This window comes from Podarcis muralis, chromosome 2, assembly GCF_964188315.1.
Source record: "Podarcis muralis chromosome 2, rPodMur119.hap1.1, whole genome shotgun sequence".
In the NCBI taxonomy this organism is placed as follows: domain Eukaryota; kingdom Metazoa; phylum Chordata; class Lepidosauria; order Squamata; family Lacertidae; genus Podarcis; species Podarcis muralis.
Genome location: NC_135656.1, coordinates 104,295,497 through 104,313,756, shown reverse-complemented (window position 1 = coordinate 104,313,756; position 18,260 = coordinate 104,295,497). Strand labels below are relative to the sequence as shown.

At 46.4% G+C, this 18,260-nt stretch overlaps 1 protein-coding gene across 1 annotated transcript in view; it reads left to right on the top strand.

Moving 5' to 3' along the window:
- Window positions 1-3,661: 3,661 nt before the first annotated feature.
- Window positions 3,662-18,260, top strand: part of LAMB2 (laminin subunit beta 2) — a 63,389-nt gene continuing 48,790 nt past the window's right edge. The window contains exons 1-4 of the mRNA XM_028719665.2: window positions 3,662-4,054; window positions 12,413-12,582; window positions 13,749-13,884; window positions 17,509-17,582. Of these exons, the coding sequence (XP_028575498.2) occupies window positions 4,027-4,054; window positions 12,413-12,582; window positions 13,749-13,884; window positions 17,509-17,582 (408 nt within the window). The 5' untranslated portion in view covers window positions 3,662-4,026. The remainder of the gene's footprint in view (window positions 4,055-12,412; window positions 12,583-13,748; window positions 13,885-17,508; window positions 17,583-18,260) is intronic.

Below are 18,260 nucleotides of genomic sequence, written 5' to 3'. Positions count from 1 at the left end.
AGGTAAAGGTACCCCTGCCCGTACGGGCCAGTCTTGACAGACTCTGGGGTTGTGCGCCCATCTCAAGAGGCCGGGGGCCAGTGCTGTCCGGAGACACTTCCGGGTCACGTGGCCAGTGTGACAAGCTACATCTGGCGAGCTAGAGCCGCACACGGAAACGCCGTTTACCTTCCTGCTAGTAAGCGGTCCCTATTTATCTACTTGCACCCGGGGGTGCTTTCGAACTGCTAGGTTGGCAGGCGCTGGGACTGAACAACAGGAGCACACCCCGCCGCGAGGATTCGAACCGCCGACCTTTCAATCAGCAAGCCCTAGGCGCTGAGGCTTTTACCCACAGCGCCACCCGCGTCCCTAATAATGATAAATACTAAAATATAAATAACGATAGACAACCAACAGATCACATCACTATGTGAATCTGAAATTAAGCATATAAATTAATATAAGCTCTCCAGATGTTCAAATTGATGCCCATGTAAAATACGTTTGAATGTAGCCAGAGTAGTGCCTTTGTGCAATATACGATATGTATTTGCCCTCCCAAGATCAAAGTATCTTAGCCACTGTAAGAGCTTGCAAAATCCACTTGTGTTGTCCATCCTTTCATCTCCTTACTGCAGGAATATAGTCTAAAAGCACATAAACATCTCCAAATATCAAGGACTTCGCCACTGCGAAATTGATGTGTCGGCTTCAGGCCAAAAGGAATGTCTCACTGGACAAGCCCATACCATATGCCTCAGAGAGGCATTCTCAGTTTGGCACTTCCAACATCTGTTTGTATGCCTTCCTATACAAACGTTCCAAGCCAGAGGCCAACGCCACATCTTACTGCAGTGAATTCTTTCTCTCACCTGTCCTCCATCTGCTACCAGTTTGGAAGCCTGCCTTAGGCTATGGACAGCAAAGAAAGGCTTGGCTTACAATGCCACCTCCCCTTACCTTATGAAGCTCTGGTTTCCTCACCCCCCCCCCCCCCCCCGTTTAATGAAACCTCCCTTTTTTATTATTCCTGCAGACTTTTTGCCTGACAGGTTGATAATGTTTTTCCTGTATTTGCTGTTTGATGTTACTGTTTTATTGTGATGCTGTGAATCTAACCATTGTACACCGCCTTCATTAAATGGTTACCCTTGAATCTGCCCCTTTCCAAACATTTCTCCCAGACTTTCCTAAACAGGAAACATACAATTTTGGATGGATTACCTACGTTCTCGGATGTGTTCAAATGATGTGCCCTGTGATTGACAACACATGTAGTATTCCAGACATACCCTCCTTGCAAAAAAGGCAGAACAATGAAATAAATACACACAGCTATTCAAATTAGGGGTCCTGATTTTAAATCGAAAGGCAGATTTAGGTAATTCTGAAATTAGGCCTAACCTGATTGTAAAAATCCCATCCTAAGAAGCAGTTTGGTGGGACTGACTTACTTATTTGAGGTTAGGCTTCCTATGTGCTTAACAGCCATGTGATAGACAGAAAGTCAACAAGTAAAGCTTTCTATTCACTGTATCTTTATGCACCTGATTAATTTCTGTATGTCATCATGGCAAAGTGATATAATCTATTCCTATTTGAAAATACCTCCACAGGTGAAAGTCTATTTAATTCCTCCATGAACGTTGTTATTAATATGTGTACACACAAACATGCACTCACACACAAACCATATTGTTTACAGTGGAAATATTTCACAAGAACAAATCTCAGTGCAGCTGCACTATCACTTTCCAGTGATCGTTCCTAAAGATAGCCTCACTTTTACGTTAAGTCTCAAAACAATGGCAATTTAGACTCACACAAAGACCAACATCTCAAAACAAACAGGAATGCCATATTTTCCAGCTCTTGAAAGCCAGATGATGCTTGTAGCCTGATGTTGAGGCTATCATCATGTCTCTTGCTGACTATCTCCTGAGAGCAGGCAAATTTTTTCCTCATGACTGTTTTAAGAAATGACTCCCACTGTCATTGCAATTACTTCTCCCTCCCTGCAAGAAAATAACACTCTGTTCCGAAGACTAGTTGGCCTGAGACTACAGAACCAAAAAAGAGCCAAACTCCATCCATCAGTCACAGAAGAACCAAGGCCTGCTCTGTTGTACATGTTTGTGTGAGCAGGTTTCCTCAGAGATTAAAAAGATATCAGGCTAATAATAATATGATGGTGATGGTGATGACAAAAATAGAAAGAAAAACATCAGAAAGAGTGGACATAATTTGACTATATTTTTTTATTTTACAAATGCTTTCCTAGTCTTTTCCTGTGGAAATGTACTAATTATTGTGGGCGAATCTAGCTTTCAGGCAATGTCACATTTGACCTTAAGTATGGCACTCTTGTCTCATAGCTGAACGGTGATCATTCTTTACCTGCTCTATGAAAATTGTAACTTTTTAATATGAAAGAAGCTGTAGCTGTCTTTTTTTAAAAAAGCATTTCACTAACTCACGTCTCTTATTTGCTTAAATTTGCAGCTACGAGCCAAGGGTTTGCGTCACGTTCTGATCCGATGTGCATAAAAGCATGCTGTGAAACGTACCAAATGCCAAAAAAATTAACCAGTGTCTAAATTTGAGGCCCCTTTTGAGCTTGAGACCCGGGCCAAATGTCTCCCCACTCCATTAATGGGCCCTAACATTAGAAAAAGTGAATCAGATGCCTCAGGCAGGAGCTGCCTGGGGTTGGGCAGTGACAACTGAATCTGCCTTCAGAATATTTTGATTGGAAGGTGGAGTATAAACCTTCAAAAAGAAAAACCAAAAGGATCAATGTGACATAGCGGAGACTTTAGGATTCAGCTACAAATAGCCCAACTCTGTGCCATGTGCGTAGACTTAAAGAAGACAGGCTATTTTTGTGTGTCACTTCTTAAAAGGTTCATAATAGGCAGTTTTGTGTGAATAAAATAAGGCTATGGAATAGCCCATCCTGAATATCTGGGCTAAGGCAACAATTGTATAAACAGTTATGTAAATGAGAAATGCCACCATGACTGTGTATACACCATACAATGAAAGCACACACACATAAATCCTAATAGTTTACCACACACAGAGCTACAATTCCCAGCGCCCTTAACAAACTACAGTTCCCAGGATTCCATGCGGGGACGTGCTTTTAGATGTATGGTATGCCGTCTGCCTCTCTGCAAAGACTGTTGTTTTGCGGGTAATAAAACAGGTTTGCCGATCCCTTCTCAAAGCTCAGCAGATCTACTGAAATACACCAAAAACTGCCAACTGAAAAATAAACTGAAATGGGACTAATCTACGGATATTTGGCTTTATAATACATACATATATAATTATGTTGTGCAATATAAAGATAAAGCCAAATACCCGTAAGATTTGCCACATTTGAGAGCGTTTTCCAAGCAAAGTGAGGTTTGCTATAGAGAGAGAACAGGATTGTAAACAAATAAATCTATGCATGTTAAGGCTTTAATTTTGTTTAATTTGCTGCAAGACCTGGCACTGAACCTCAGTTAAAAATGAAACCCCCCTCTCACCTGCTAAATAAACATCGGTCACCTCATTTATTTTTATTTTTAAAAGAGAGAAAAGTCCACCCCTTCTGGATGTGCTTTTGTGTCTGGCTGCTGGCTTTACGCAGCAGCAGCAGCAGCACCAGATCCCGGCGGAATCCGCCCCGCGCTTTCCCTCTGGCCTTTTCGCTGCTAACTTTTTCCAACTAAGTTTAGCTTTTGGATCAAGCCGAGGAGCGGCGCGAGGCGACTTCTTCTTCCTTTTCTTTTTTTTCTCCCCCTAAGGGGAGGACGGGGGCGAGGAGGGTTTTCTCGGGACGGAGGCACCGGGGCTCGGGTTAGGAAAGGCGCAGAGCCATCCAGCGGGGAGGAGGCGGAGGCGGGAACGGCCTGCATTGGAAAAGGCGTCCTCCCCATCCGGAGCGACCCACAGGCCGCCCACGCCGCCGGGGTCCTCTTCGCCATCCCTTTGGCTTTGCCCCCAATCCAGCAGAAGAAGAGCCGCCCGGTGCGCGGCATCCACGGAGCTGCCATGAGGCTGTGGGGTTTGCTGCTCGCAGGTGAGTCTCCGCCAAGGATCGGGGTCGCGGCACCTGCCTGTCAAAGTCCTGGCAGGATGGCCAGGAAGGAGCGAGGCAGAGAATAGGGAGCCTCATGCTGAAAGGAGGGAGAACTTCACTTTTGGAAGTGTGTGTGTGTGTGTGTGTGTCTACTAGGATAGCGACTTTTAAAACTATTTTTTAATCAACGAGGGCTTGAGGGCTTCTTAAATCTTTTCTAGGGACTGCATCTCAAGACCACTGCCTCCATGCCACCCTTGCCCTTCCCTCAGGAGGGCAGCGGGGGGTGCCTTCTTAACAGCCCAACCCAGAGAAATCTCCTTTTCTTCTCACACAAACATCCTGATGGTTGTCCTCAGTGTGGCCGCTCATCCTCGTGGGGCACTGCCAGGCTTCTGCTTGGCCTGATGTGCCCTGTTTGAGGGTTGGGGGCACCTCTCTGAGATTCCCCAAAGGACAGGCTTCAAGATGGTATAAATAGCGTCTGGTGGTCTTCTTCGCAGGGCGTATATTCTTAACTCCGACTTTCTACCTGGGGCATACGGTGGTCTAGATTATATTGGCTGAAGTGGGTGTGGATGGGTGGGTGCTGATATTGGGGTCCTATCTGCCCCATTCTAGAATGCCTCACTACTTGAGGGTTGCCAGCAACTGCCGCCTTCCCCCAGCAACAAGATGCTATGGTGGAGAAAGCTGCACCTGTTGATTTGCCACTTAGCAGCCCTACCTCCGCTTCTCTCAGACAAGCGGCCCAATCCTATGCAAGTCTGCTCGGAATAAACTTTCAGAGGTTGCGGAGGAACCCCCTGTGAGCGGCAGCTGCCTAGGACCGCACCTTAGATGTGTCTCATACGGAGGCTAAGGATGTGGGTGATGCCTGGATGGTCCGTCTGCTGCCAGCGGACACCTGTTTTTGCCTTGTTCACAAGATCACACCGACATACTCTTGTGTTAAGTAATCGGAAGTCAGTGCCTTCCGTCTGCACGCTCGACAATCGCTTATGCAGGTTGAAACCTCCACTTTGCCGGCAGATATGTAATGGGAAAGAACCCATCCCGGTTCTGGGTGTGCAACCACAAGCATTCATTTGAACGACGCCGAGGAGTCGCTAATCTGCGTCAAGTGTTCTTGAGTGCGTACCCTGAGAGCTGATGTAAGAAGTTAAACATTTGTAGAGCAAGGAGCCTAGGCTTTGGCTGAAACCAACCATATGGGGTCGTGGCAATAAGCAAAGACAAAATTAGAAGGAGGGTAAAAATGTGTGTGTGTGTGTAAGTGAATAATGTCTGTGTGTATGCATGGAAGAGAGATGCCTCTATATTTGGCTTTGGTGAAATGTTTCAGCCTCTGAGAAGTCGCTGTGTTTCCCTTCCCCTTGGTTCTTGAACTGGGGCTTATCAGCAGTAGGGTTAAGTGGTTTGGGATAATTATTATTGCCCCCCAGGTCAGTTTTCACCAGCCTGGTGCCCTCTGGATGTTTTGGGTGACAGTGCTGGCTGGGGAGGGGGTCATAGGGACGTCGTCAAAAACATCTGGAGGGCACCGGGTTGGCAAAAGCTGCCCTCGATTCTTTCTTTCCATCACTAACTCCCGTTTCACTTGGCAGTAGCTGTGTATTGAAAAAATAGCAGGGAGGGAAACCCACCTTTGGCTCTGAGATGTTGAGGGGCAGCTGTAGGTGTCCATTCTCAGGGCTACTTTGATGCTTGGCACACTGCCGTCGCCTCACCATTTTAGCAACTAGGATGGCTAAAGACTATATATAAGCGATGGCTCTTCTTGCCCTTTCAGGGCGTGCGTAATGAGTTGGGCTGGGATCCTAAACCGTGCTTGCAAACACGAATCTGCCTGCTATTCCAGTTTGTTCAACTTAAAACAGTGCGATAGACAGTCTATATGTGGGGCGAGGAATTTTAAACATGCATCTTCGGTGGCAGCTTTGCAACCACCCCACCTGCTTCGTTTTGTCTCTCCGTGCCCCTTTCCTGCCTCCAGAGTAGGGTGGGTGCCTGGTCTTCGTACTCCCACCCTCCTTTCCCACCCAACCTTGGGTTGGGGGGGAGCTGCACACCCAGCCCCACCAGCTGGAGTCTTTGTCCCTGGCTCCCTTTGAAGCTCTGGCTCCAGGGGATTTGAGGCTCAGAGAGCTGGCATGGAGCCTGGGAGCAGCCTTGCAATGTGAGAAGGTTGGGGGGGGGGGCGCTAACAGGAAAGACCCATACTTGCCCCACCTCAGCAGCTGTAGAAGGAGTACCGAGTGCCGCAGTGTTGGGAATGTGCTGGCAAAGGAAGGAATGGTCCTTGAAGTTTTCTTCAGCTGCAGGGCCATCATCTCCCCCCATCCCATGTTTCCCCTTGCCAGTTTGCAGTGAAGTGGAGGGGCAAGGTTTGTGTGCAAAGACCGCTTGGCATCCAGCGGGACCCAAACTTATCCGAGCTGCGATCTCCGGTTGGTGCTGTGCCTCCGCCTCCCTCTTTTTAGCAGGCTCTCCGATGGACGTGAGCTCTTATAAAGCCATCGTTTCACGGCTTTCAGCCCCCAGCCCCCACGTTCCTTGGCGCGGGGCCAAGCTGGCCGGACAACAGAGCCAATCCCTGCCACAGTTATTTCTGGCAGGGCTGCGGTTTCCGCTCCCAGGCCCCATGTAGTCGCTGAGGGCAGAGGAGGCGAGCAGAGGCATTTCACGCCCCCCCCAGCCCCACCCTTGCAGGGTGAGCAGCAGAAACAGGTGGAAGCATCTGGTGGCGGATGCCTAGCTACATGCGAAAGGAGATGCCTAGGAACCTCCATCTCTAGCACTGCAGTTATCTATCTGCACTGGGCTGGGATTGTTGCACTGCCAAGTCCTGGGTGTGTGGCCAGATCAAAATGGCAAAAAGACCCATCGTACTGGGGGTGCCCCTTTAATCTGAATAGGGTTGGGCAACCTTCATTGGCTCCCAGTACGTTTCCGAGCACAATTCAAAGTGTTGATGCTGACCTTTAAAGCCCTAAACGGCCTCGGTCCTGTATACCTGAAGGAGCGTCTCCACCCCCATCGTTCAGCCCGGACACTGAGGTCCAGCGCCAAGGGCCTTCTGGTGGTTCCTCGCTGCGAGAAGTGAGGTTACAGGGAACCAGGCAGAGGGCCTTCTCGGTAGTGGCGCCTGCCCTGTGGAACGCCCTCCCACCAGATGTCAAGGCAATAAACAACTATTTTACTTTTAAAAGACAACTGTTTAGGGAATTTCTTAATATCTGATGCTGTATTGTTTTGTATTGATGGAAGGCGCCCAGAGTGGCTGGGGAAACCCAGCCGGATGGGCGAGGTATAAATAATAAATTATTATTAATTATTATTTATGGTGAACTGACTAGATAGGTTGCTGCTATCCCTGTTTTCTCAAGGAGGAATGGAGCAAGAGAGAGAGTAGGATCTGAACCCAGACTTTAACAACTCTGGTTGATTACTGAAATATACTTGGAGTCGTGTAGTGATTTCATGCTCTTTATTGCAGCTCGTAGAACAGAAGTTAAATTCCACCCCCCCCCCAAACCTCAGGCTTTATATACATTATTTACACAATGGGTCCCGTCTGATTGGCTGGTTCTGCTTCCCTCCTGGAGCCTGATTGGGCTGCTACTGCAGGCCAATCACTTGTTGCATTCTAGGATTCTACTGGCCTGATAGGCTGATTAACTTCCTCCTGGGGCCTGATTGGGCTGCTCCTACAGGCCAATCAGTTGTTGCATTCTAGGATCCTACCTGCCTATTGTTCTAGGATCCAAGCTTAGTACATAACAATTACCATTTTGTTTCATGGATTCTCCCCCTTCCTATGAATGGTTTCTGTGGGGCTCGAGTGGTTTGCCATCCAGTGCAGTGATTTGGTCTGCATATCTGCAGCATCACCAATTATCTCGACAGAAAGTGGTACTTCTAGCACAGTCTCTGGAGGGTTGGATCACACTGACCTTCCCCTCCCCTCGTATGATTAAAAGCACTTTGGTAACTCTGAAGAACTGGCACTTGCCTGTCTCCCAAATGCCAGATATCCACCTATCCTTTTATTCAGGGCTAAACAAAGGGCTCAGCCACACTTCCATAGCTGATAGATTTTCCAGGCTTCCCAGGTCTGTGTTTGAGTAGTTTCTAATTTTTGCCCTGGGAAAGCCTGCATTTTACTTGCTGAATCGGAGCAAACAGCAACCGGGTTTTCTGCAGATATTGCCATTTGCTCCGATTCAACAGTAAAATGTGAATTTTCCTGGGGAAAGTGCCAGGACAAAAACAAAACAAAACTGTGCTCAGACGCAGACGTAGAAATCCCAGACCTGTGCCTAGAGAGCATGGAGCAAGTGTTAAGTGTGGATGAGCCCCAAGTGTGACACGGGAGCTCTGCAAATAGGAATAGCTTTCAAAAGATTTAACAGTAGCCATCTGGACTGGGTGGCTTCCATTGGAATAATGGGAGTTGGTAGCGCCCATTTGCCCCACAGGGCAAAATAAAGAGGTATGCTTATATGATTTTCACATCAAGAGGGGCAGCAATGCAAAAAAAGCCGCTATACAGTGGTACCTTGGTTCTCAAACTTAATCCGTTCCAGAAGTCCGTTCCAAAACCAAAGTGTTCCAAAACCAAGGCACGCTTTCCCATGGAAAGTAATGCAAAACGGATTAATCCCTTCCAGACTTTTAAAAACAACCCCTAAAACAGCAATGTAACATGAATTTTACTATCTAACGAGACCATTCATCCATAAAATGATAGCAATAACCAATGTACTGCAGTCACACAATCAATCCATCAGTAGCTGAACTGGGTTCCACACAGTCACAAAAAACAAAACAAAAAAGAGCCGCAAAAAGAAAAACACAAAATAAATAGCAAAAACAGACAGACCTCAGCGTAACACTCAAAACGGAAGTGTGGCACTCAAATTGGAAGCATTGCACTCAAAACGGAGCATGTTCGGCTTCCAAAAAAAGTTCGCAAACCGGAACACTTACTTCCGGGTTTGCAGTGTTTGGGTATCTAGTTGTTTGAGTACCAAGGCGTTTGAGAACCAAGGTACCACTGTAATTCAGGATGCTTACAGACTGCTGCTGTTTTCGGGTGGAATTCAATCACATATCGGCAATTTCAGGTTGCACCATTATGTTTGACTGGGAGGTCTTCTTGTGAAAAAAACCCAATTTCCCCAAAGGCTTAGATTTTTTGTGATCAGGAAAGTGGCTGGGGGATGCATTGGGAATTGTGGGACGACACTTGCTTGACATTGTCTGACCTCCCCACGAACAAATCAGAACGACTGCTCAATAAGTAGCTGGTGTCTTTCTAATCTCCCTGCAAACAGATCAAGACAACTGCCCAGTAAACAGGTCATCTGGAAGCAACCTTGGTGTGTTGACTCATAAACCGAAGAACAAAAATAATATTTTGGTGCCAAAGAAACCCAGATTCTCTGTTCAAAACAAATGATGCTGAGAAGCAACAGTATAACAGAGCTGGTTAAATCTGAACGAATGCTCGAGCTTTGCCTCGGGCTAAAGAGTGCAAGTTGTCCCTTTCCCCTCTCTGAATGTAAAAGTTTGTTTTGGGGTGGAAAAGTAAATAGTGACGGTCGGGGTAAGTGGCGGTGTCTGTGAAGGGGTGTGCATGAAGGGGCTTGACTGGAGGCCAAGTGAAACGAGCGAGAGCCCTGGAATGCACAAGAGTTCGGTGTATTTGCCAATCACTGCCTTTATATTGTCAAGAAAAAGAAAATAAGACGGTCAAAGCAGCAGATCAGATGGGAACACCCATAAACTGCTCTTAACAGGAAAACCTTTATTGTCAAGAAAATCACCTCAAATGGAGTAAATCGGATATAGTTTTGCATAAACTGTATCCTCAGGAATCTGGAGGGTGGGGGGAAAATCCAGTTCTTAATCAGAGTGCCTTGATGACATCGTTTCTTTAAATTTGGGCATTATCCAGCCAAATTAAGCTCTTGGGAGCGCTCCTGATTTACGTGGCGGTGCTGTGGGCTTATTTCTGAGTAGATATGCATAAGGTAAAGGGACCCCTGACCATTAGGTCCAGTCGTGGCCGACTCTGGGGTTGCGGTGCTCATCTCGCTTTATTGGCCGCTTCCGGGTCATGTGACCAGCATGACTAAGCCGCTTCTGGCGAACCAGAGCAGCGCACGGAAACGCCGTTTACCTTCCCACCAGAGCGGTACCTATTTATCTACTTGCACTTTGACGTGCTTTTGAACTGCTAGGTTGGCAGGAGCAGGGACCGAGCAACTGGAGCTCACCCCATTGTGGGGATTCGAACCGCCAACCTTCTGATCAGCAAGTCCTAGGCTCTGTGGTGTAACCCACGCGCCACCCGCGTCCCTAGATATGCATAAGACTGGGCTGTAAATCTCTCTCCCTGAAATTAGTGGGACTTTAAAAGTGCTCACCTGTGAGTAGATTGTGCCTTTTGATTCCAATTTGTCTGCTTGGTTTCAAAGGTATCTCATGATAGCTAAAATCTTGGTTTTTAAAATGGGCGAAAGCTGAAATTGTCAATAATCTACATTATATGTCCTCTCCTTCAATCAAAATGTTTATTCGGCTTTACGCCCATCATGAAACACAACACAACACAACAAAACAAATAAAAACAAATCAGATCAAATAAAACAGTGGACTCGTACAAGCCACAAGTAGTATAACACAGTTCTCAACTCAGAAGGACAGATATTAGCCATTCATAAGAAAAGTTTAACATTAAGATTTAAAAAAAAATAAAAAATTTAGGCACTACACTAAAATCAATATCTCATGTAATTATAGAAAATTCTTATAACTATCAATAATCAGCTAACATTCCATTCCGTCTCTTGTACGAGAGGACGGCTGTTAGGAATTTAGCAACCTGTAGGGTGATATAAGGATCCACATCTTGAAGAACCCAGGCCTCTCCTTATTGGCGCCATCTTTCTCTCTGTTGTCACCTCAGATGCTGAAGTTATATCTTGGAAGTCCTATCATAATCCTCTGGACTGTGGAGTTCCATTGTCTTGCCTTTTTATGGATACCAAATCTTCCGCCACCCAACTGCTGACAGCAGTCTAGCTAGCGGGTCTGATTTGCACTTGAACTCCAGTTAATGCATAGGTTCTATCCCTCTACCATGCCAAGTTGAAGGAACTCTTCCAGAGGACTTTTTAAAATTCAGTATTCTTCCGGGTTTGCTTGCGTAAACTTTACACTATGGTTGGACTATGCCTGATCTTTAATTCATTTTGATTTGTTTGTTTACAAGGTGGTTATATCACAAGGGACATTCGTCCAGAGGTCGCCAATGTGGTGCTCTACAGATGTTGCCGGACTCCAACTCCCATCAGCCCCAGCTATCATGATCAGCAGTCAGGGATCATGGGAGTTGTAGTCTAACAACACCTGTATGTCACCCTGTTGGCTACCCCTGGTTTACAGGCTGTTTGCATGTCTTTCAGTTAATCCTTTAGTCACCCCACACTTTCTGAGACAGTTCCTCTCCACTTTCCAAACCGCAAAAAGTCAGGTTTGTTTATTTCTTTAAAGGGCATAGCTGTCAACTTTTCCCGTTTCTTGTGAGGAATCCTATTCGGAATAAGGGAATTTCCCTTTAAAAAGGGAAAATTGACAGCTATGTTAAAGGGGTGGATTTGCTGTACAGTGGTACCTCAGGTTAAGAACTTAATTCATTCTGGAGGTCCATTCTTAACCTGAAACTGTTCTTAACCTGAGGTACCACTTTAGCTAGTGGGGCCTCCCGCTGCCACTGTAATTTCTGCTCTCATCCTGAAGCAAAGTTCTTAACCCGAGGTACTATTTCTGGGTTAGCGGAGTCTGTAACCTGAAGCGTCTGTAACCCAAGATACCACTGTACTAGGATGTTGGAGTACTTTTACCTATTTAAAGTTCGGTATGCTCTGGGATCCCCCCCTGGCAGTCTGGAATCAGTCAAAAACTCCCCATATCTATTACATTTAAGCATTTAAAAGCATACAGTGGTACCTTGGGTTACATACGCTTCAGGTTACATACTCTTCAGGTTACAGACTCCGCTAACCCAGAAACAGTACCTCGGGTTAAGAACTTTGCTTCAGGATGAGAACAGAAATTGTATTCCGGTGGCGCGGCAGCAGCAGGAGGCTCCATTAGCTAAAGTGGTGCTTCAGGTTAAGAACAGTTTCAGGTTAAGAATGGACCTCTGGAACGAATTAAGTACTTAACCTGAGGTACCACTGTAATTGCATCCATCACCCGTAAGATGAGCCGAACCTCATGGACCCAGCCACAGTGTCCCTTGTTCTGTACTCTCTGCTCCTCTCTCTGCCTTCCCTGTCTCCACAGTGCTGGGGGCAGCTCTCTGCCAGGAGCCTGAGCCTCCACATGGCTGTTCCCAAGGCAGCTGCTACCCAAACACGGGAGATCTGCTGGTAGGACGGGCCGACCGCCTCTTCGCCACCTCCACCTGCGGCCTGCGGCGTCCCCAGCCCTACTGCATTGTCAGCCATTTGCAGGTGAGTGTTGCCGAGCGAAGGTCGGCGGGCAAATTATTTCTTTAAAGGACCTCTATTCTGAGCCTGAGAGACTAGAAAACTGAGCACCGACCAAACTGGCAACTGATGCTTACTTCAGCACTGCTAACAGGACAGCATCCTCTGCTCTACCTGGAAGCAGCAGACGAAATAAAATAAAATAAAAATTGTCCAGTAGCACCTTAGAGACCTTAGAGACCAACTATAAGCTTTTGTGTGCATGCTTAGGGAGCGCAGACCAGGTCTGCTTCTTGCTACTCTTGGGAGAACTGCAGACAGGAAGACCCCAATTCAACCTAGGGCTGGTCACACCTTCTCTCAGCCTAACTCCTTGCAGGAGGCAGGAATAAGGGAGAAACATGCATGCCACTCTGAGTTCCTCACAGAAAAGCCTGTGTGTGTGTGTTTTTATAATAATAATAATAATAATAATAATAATAGTATTTTATTTATACCCCGCCCTTCCCGGTTCAAAAACCGGGCTCAGGGCGGCTAACAACAAATTTAAAACACTTTAAAACACTTAATTATAAAAGCAGCATAAAATACGGTATAAAAACATGAATAACAATAAAATTCAAAAATCAATTAGATAATCCCCAGGGCTAGCTGGCTGAATTGTAAAATAAATAACTAAAAACAAATAACAAAGAGGGTAGGGGCCAAGCCAGTGGACTTAAATGACAAGAAAGGGAGTTTTAACTGCACATTCAGAAGAACTTGTTGACAGCGTGAACTGTTTGAGAGTGGAACAAGACTAACTTGGGAACTGCTGGACTCTCCTTTAAGAGGTTATTGAGCAGAGTGTAGACGGCTCTTGAATCAGGTATGCTAAAACAGCAGATCTGGTGGTTGGACTAGATGACTTTGGAGGTCCCTTCCTGCTCTTAGATTCTATGGAAGTTTGCGTGCACACACAAACACACAGGTCATTGGCACCCTGTATCACTAGCTTCTGCGATTTCACCTAGCTCTGCTCACACATGCGCACAGCTTATCTTTGCAACCATAATTGCTCAAGGAGAGAGAGAGAGAGATGAAAGTTTAGTTTCTTTGGATGCTGTTTTCTGTACCAAACCCCTCCTTCGCCTGAGGAGTGTGATCATGTGGCGCATGCGTAGCTCAGCATACGGGTATCTCTCTTGCAGGACGAGAAAAAGTGCTTCGTGTGCGACTCACGCCGGCCCTATCAGGCCTTGTCCAATCCTAACAGCCACCGCATTGAGAATGTGATCACTGCCTTTGCACTCAACCGCAGGAAGGCCTGGTGGCAGTCGGAGAATGGTAAGGAGCGGGGGTTTCATCTCTGCGAGGTTGCCACATGATTCGATTTTTGTGCAGCGTGTGTTTACTTGCATACGTGTATATATTTTTTGCTTACTTGCATAGCAGGTTCTTTCAGCTACTTTTAAAAACATTTTCATCCTGAACCACGAGGGCTAAAAATTTGGGCTTGGGTCCAAAGGTTCTCTTCCTCCACCAGAAAGCATCTTCCTCTGTCAGAAGAAGGGCACCTCTGAGTCCCACAATTTTTCGGAAATGAGACATTTGATTCTTGACTTCACGCGCTGGACTCCACCATGTTAGAAACAGAAGTCCACAATTTTGGCTGTGAGGATATTTCCTCTTTCTACATTTGCCCGAGGGCCTTCTGGTGGTTCCCTCACTGCGAGAAGCAAAGCTACAGGGAAACAGGCAGAGGGCCTTCTTGGTAGTGGCTCCCGCCCTGTGGAATGCCCTCCCATCAAATGTCAAAGAAATAAACTACCTGACATTTAGAAGACATTTGAAGACAGCCCTGTTCAGGGAAGTTTTTAATGTGTGACATTTTAATGTATCTTTAATCTTTGTTGGAAGCTGCCCAGAGTGGCCAGAATTATTATTATTATTATTATTATTATTATTATTATTATTATTATTATTATCACCGTTTCTCATCAAGTCTGCACACCCCACCCTATATGGTACATGTCAGGGATATTAAATTCCATCTACATCAGGCAATCCTTCTTTAGAGGGAAGTTTGTGCATGTGTGTGTGTGTCCTTTCCTGCTCTCGGGGTTGTGTGTTGCCCTGTGACAAGCCTTGTCGCCTCACAGCTGGGTGAACTCGCTGTGCCCCGGTTACGTGAGCCTGCAGAGAGTGCTCTTTGTCTGGGACATGGCACGGCTGAGAGAGTGTCCCCAGAGCCCTGTTCCTTTCCTTTCTCTCCTACGCAGAGGAAATGCTGAATCATACCCAACAGAGTCCCTTCTTTCCTGGACCCGGGCCAGGCGGGGGCGGGAGACAACAGAGGAGGGGCCCGCTACTTGCAGGAACACAGTGATGCTGCCAATTGTGGGAGCCTTGGCTCTATCTAGCAGCTTGACCGTTTCCGTCCTGGGTCATCCGCATGGCACTTACACTGCTATGGACCTCCTCCCTAAAATCCGGTACCACCTGCACAAGAATTTTCTGCATTAATCTAGAACAGTCTTCAGCAACCTGGTGGTCTCCAGACATTGTTTCGACTGCAACCACCAGCAGCCCCAAACCAGCGATATATACTTTTTGGCATGAAGTTGTCATCCATATTTTGCATTGGCAAAATCTTTGATATTTGTAGATATTAAATATAGGCACTTGCCCCAGGCCTCGAAAGCATGAATCCAAGCAGATTTGCCTTTGTCCCCACCGCTCTTTAGTGCTAAATCGGAAGAAATGGCAGTCCACACAAAAACCTGATTGCTGTTTGTCCCGATTCAGCGCTAAACTGTAGGTTTCCCCAGGGGGAAATCAGCAGGCTGAATGGAGGTTTGGTTGAGCCCATCGTCTCTTAGTGTAAGTCTCTGAGCTTGCAGTGGGCTTGCAAATTCTGTTGCCCTGCTGTGAATCTTCACGCTGCGGAAATATTATTTAAAAGTGCATTAACTGTATCACTGTTAGTACAAGGATTCACAGCAGGACAACAGAAGGGGATTTTGGGATCCCTTTGCGAGCAATCCATCCGTGCCTAGAAGGATAAATAACCACCATCTATTATGGGACGGTCTGAGGACCTCACTGCCCTGGTTACATTTGAACACACTTTTACACAGACATCAATTTCTTGTGGAAACCTATTTGGAGGGCATATGTCAATGTTTATGTTTAGCTTAAGATGGGTCTATTGATGGTTATTTCACCCTCGGTGTAAGCTCATGGTAGTACTGTTATTATTAATAATAACAGTAATATTCATATATTACTTTTTCTTTGTTTTATGTATCGTAACTATTTCCCCCCCTTTGTTAGATTTGCAAATAAAAGAATTAATCAATCAATCTTGAGTAGGGTGCAGAGTGGGCCTGGGAGAGGGGGTGTGGTCTGGGGAGAGGCCTGGAAGGCCACATTTTGGCCCTGAGGTTCCCTACCCCTGCTCTGTATCATTGTGGGCAATTAAAACAGAGGTTCCCAGAGCTGAGTCCTATTGGACTGGCGAGGCCTGAAGCTGCTACATACAGTGGTACCTTGGGTTACATACGCTTCAGTTTACAGACTCTGCTACCCCAGAAATAGTACCTCAGGTTAAGAACTTTGCTTCAGGATAAGAACAGAAATCGTGCTCCGGAGGCACAGCGGCAGTAGGAGGCCCCATAGCTAAAGTGGTGCTTCAGGTTAAGAACAGTTTCAGGTTAAGAACGGACCTCCGGAACGAATTAAATACTTAAACCCAAGGTACCACTGTACTTACACTAGGCCTAACAGGCTGTTGGCTGGGCTTGTTGGGTTTCCCTCCTTTTCCTACATGAGCCAAGCTTGCTCCCTAGAAATGCACCCAATATATTCTGCGTAGCGAGATCAGCAGCGGTGAGTTAACGGATCTCCCCGCTGAGAAACAAGCCCCTGAGAAGCTTCTAAGAAACTCCTGAGCACGGTTTGAAAACTGCTTCCTTGTAGAATGGAGTTTTGCTGGGGCCTCTCTAACACCGACTCCTCTCCCTATGTGTCTGTCTCTCCATTTTGTTTTATTTTTACAATTTTTATTATTTTTTTCCAATTATTTTTAACAATATCACATGTAATTAACTAAAAAAAGAGAGAAAAGGACAAATACAAGATTCCCTTGTACCCTTAGATCTCCCTCCACTTTTCCATGGTTTCCATATTTAACATTTATTGCTGCATATTTTATCTCATTTTACATGATAAAGCTATTTTTAGCCATCTCACCCCTTGCTTTTCTCTGTAAGACCAATTGCAGTCATCAACAGGTTTACCACACCTATCAGCCAATCACCCCTTCCCACCACCCTTCTGAGTAATACCCCTCCCCACCCTCTCACTATATATTAGGGTCTGGTGACTTTTGTTTCAGTGTATTTGAAGAAGTGTGCAGGCACATGGAAGCTCATACCAATAACAAACTTAGTTGGTCTCTAAGGTGCTACTGGAAGGAATTTTTTTATTTTGCATATTTTATATCCTTCATTCCACTTAACGTCCATATCCTAAGTCTCTGTTATCTTAAAAAGGTAAAGGTAAAGGGACCCCTGACCATTAGGTCCAGTTGTGGCCGACTCGGGTTGCGGCGCTCATCTCGCTTTATTGGCCGAGGGAGACCGGTGTACAGCTTCCGGGTCATGTGGCCAGCATGACTAACCGCTTCTGGCGAACCAGAGCAACGCACGGAAATGCTGTTTACCTTTCCACTGGAGTGGTACCTATTTATCCACTTGCACTTTGACGTGCTTTCGAACTGCTAGTTTGGCAGGAGCAGAGACCAAGCAACGGGAGCTCACCCCGGGGATTCAAACCGCGACCTTCTGATCGGCAAGTCCTAGGCTCTGTGGTTTAACCCACAGTGCCACCCACGTCCCTATCTCTGTTATCTTACAAGTGTCATTTAAGTCCTCAGCTGTTTACAGGGGTCTGTGTCTGTCTCTCCAGGTGTGGAGCAGGTGAGCATCCGCCTGGACCTGGAGGCCGAATTCCACTTCACTCACCTCATCATGACTTTCAAGGTAAGGTACATCCCAGCTGGGAACAGGTGGGCTTCTTCTCCAGTAATAGGGATCCACGCTTCCTCAAGGACATCAGAAGAACCTTGTTGGGTCGGACCAAAGGACCATCAAGTCCAGCATTGCGTTCTTGCAAAGATGCTGATGATAAGCCCGCAAGTGGGACATGAGAGCAGTAACACCCTCTTGCCCATGATCCTCAGCAACCGTAATAGTGCCTCTAATAATGCAGCCATCGTAACGGGTCAGCATCCTGAACATTAGCCACCATAATAATAATAATAATAATAATAAATTTTATTTATATCCCGCCCTCCCCAGCCGAAGCCGGGCTCAGGGCGGCTAACAACACCAAATAGTGCGACATTATAAAAACATTATAAAAATTAATTAAAATCAAGATTGATGGCAGCCATAAAGTTTTGTAAAGGTTGCCAAAGGAGGGAGTCAGGCTGCGCCCTAACCAAATGCCTGGCGGAACAACTCTGTCTTGCAGGCCCTACGGAAAGATGTCAAGTCCTGCAGGGCCCTTGTCTCTTGTGACAGAGCATTCCACCAGGTTGGAGCCGCAGCCGAAAAGGCCCTGGCTCTAGTTGAGGCCAGCCTAACCTCTCTGTGGCCTGGGACCTTCAAGGTGTTTTTGTTTGAAGACCGTAAGTTCCTCTGTGGGGCATACCAGGA